General features: G+C 39.9%; 2 protein-coding genes across 5 annotated transcripts in view; one reads left to right on the top strand and one right to left on the bottom strand.

Moving 5' to 3' along the window:
• LOC109542474 overlaps positions 1–1,671 on the top strand; it is a 48,251-nt gene that overhangs the window by 35,956 nt on the left and 10,624 nt on the right. For all 4 annotated transcript variants that reach the window (XM_048668987.1, XM_048668988.1, XM_048668986.1 and 1 more), the window contains one exon: positions 964–1,125. In XM_048668987.1, the coding sequence (XP_048524944.1) occupies positions 970–1,125 (156 nt within the window). In that variant the 5' untranslated portion in view covers positions 964–969. The remainder of the gene's footprint in view (positions 1–963; positions 1,126–1,671) is intronic.
• The window catches only part of LOC109541942 (flotillin-1), a 65,933-nt gene that overhangs the window by 58,867 nt on the left and 5,395 nt on the right, over positions 1–1,671 (bottom strand). The window contains exon 2 of the mRNA XM_048668994.1: positions 597–676. The gene's annotated coding sequence lies outside the window, so the exon portion shown is untranslated. The remainder of the gene's footprint in view (positions 1–596; positions 677–1,671) is intronic.

The following is a 1,671-nucleotide window of genomic DNA, read 5'->3' as shown; positions in this document are numbered from 1 at the left end:
AAAATTTCTCAAAATTCCCTGAACCGATTTAGAAACTCCCAATTTGCAGGAATGAACAAACCATATTCAAACTATGCTGAGACAAACAATCAGGGTTCAATCTGTCGCAGTTTTTCAAGGGCGAATTACGAGAAACGGGGTTGCAGAATATAACAGCAAAATTTGAAAATTTCTCAACATTTTCTCAAGGTGCTCACGGTTTCTGAAGTTGCAGTAATACACAAGCCGTGTAAACTCGAATGAGAAAAAAATTAAATTTCTCCGTAACGCGGCACCTTCGGGGCAAATTCGAAGAAACGCGGTTGCAGACTGCAACACCAAGCTTTGAAAATTTCTCAAAATTCCCTGAACCGATTTAGAAACTCCCAATTTGCAGGAATGAACAAACCATATTCAAACTATGCTGAGACAAACAAGCAGGACTCAATCCATCGCTGTTTCTCAAGGGCAACAGCAAAACTAGAAAATTTCTCAACATTTTCTCAAAATGTTTACGGTTTCCGAAATGACAGTAATACACAAACCGTGTCAACTCGAATGAGAAAAAAGTGAAAAACAATATTTTCTCAGTCACACTAGTCATAGTGGTTACTTACCATTTACACTCGCAAAGCTGCTTACCCCCCATGGTCCATCGGCAAAACTACAGTCAAATCCTCATGAAAAGATAGCGCTTCTGAAAAAAAATGGAAAAAACACCATGAACCTCGAGAAACAATATTGAATTTTCCACTCATCAATTTTTCAACTGCGACACGGATATGCCGGCGATCAATAAGCGAGAAAACAGAACGAGCACATTCATAATGAGATCGCCGAGAGAATGCAGCCGAGAAAGTCAAGTTCACGGCCGAGGTACTCGAGTTACGTAAATTTCAAAATTTGCTCTTCGCAATGGCTTTCTGACTGAACCAATCAGCGCTGATTGTTCCATTTAAATTTAAAAAATTCATTTATTTTCAGAGCGGAATGGTCTTAGGATGCACATCACTGTGGACCGCACCGCAGATACTATGGAGCCTCATCTATGTAATATGTGGATCCTTCCAGTTGATGGCAGCGATTTTCTTCCTCATTTCTGTCAAAGAATTGGCGTTGTATGGCGTTGTTTTCGCCGGATGCTGGGTAAGAAACTCCGCAGGAAAAAACCCATAAAAACACACAAATTCACATGCACAGCCATTACGAAGAATAACCATTTCACTGGAACTTGTTACGTTACTCAAGCGAAATCTGCATTAAAAAAACATCCAGCGACCAGTTGTTCGGTTGACCAGCCTTAAAATCAATAAGGCTGAAGCCTGATCGATCAGCAAGATAAATATTTCTGGATAACTGCAGGGTTCTTCGAAATGTTTCCTTTAGACCTGGTAAACAGTGTCTATATTTATAGAGTTTAAGTGCATTTCTATAAGGCTTCAGATGACAAAAATTGCGATTTTCTTCATTGCAGCACAATGCTTCAACCATCAATAGTCGGGTCCAATAATCCGCTAAATCGTCTAGGATGTTTCCCAAGGGAGGTCTATTTCCGATAATTTCCAGCACATTCACTGAACTGAATGCACCTACATAGAACTGTTATTGGAAAACTTTATTTAGGTCATTTCGATTGGGTTTATTGGAATCGCGTATTTGCCCCGGCGTTATTACTTTTCAGTGGAATCGAGC

Source organism: Dendroctonus ponderosae, unplaced genomic scaffold, assembly GCF_020466585.1.
Source record: "Dendroctonus ponderosae isolate FM_Combo_2020 unplaced genomic scaffold, Dpon_F_20191213v2 Dpon_F_20191213_8, whole genome shotgun sequence".
Lineage (NCBI taxonomy): Eukaryota > Metazoa > Arthropoda > Insecta > Coleoptera > Curculionidae > Dendroctonus > Dendroctonus ponderosae.
The sequence above is the reverse complement of the archived record's forward strand: the minus strand, read 5'-3'. Positions and strand labels throughout refer to the sequence as shown.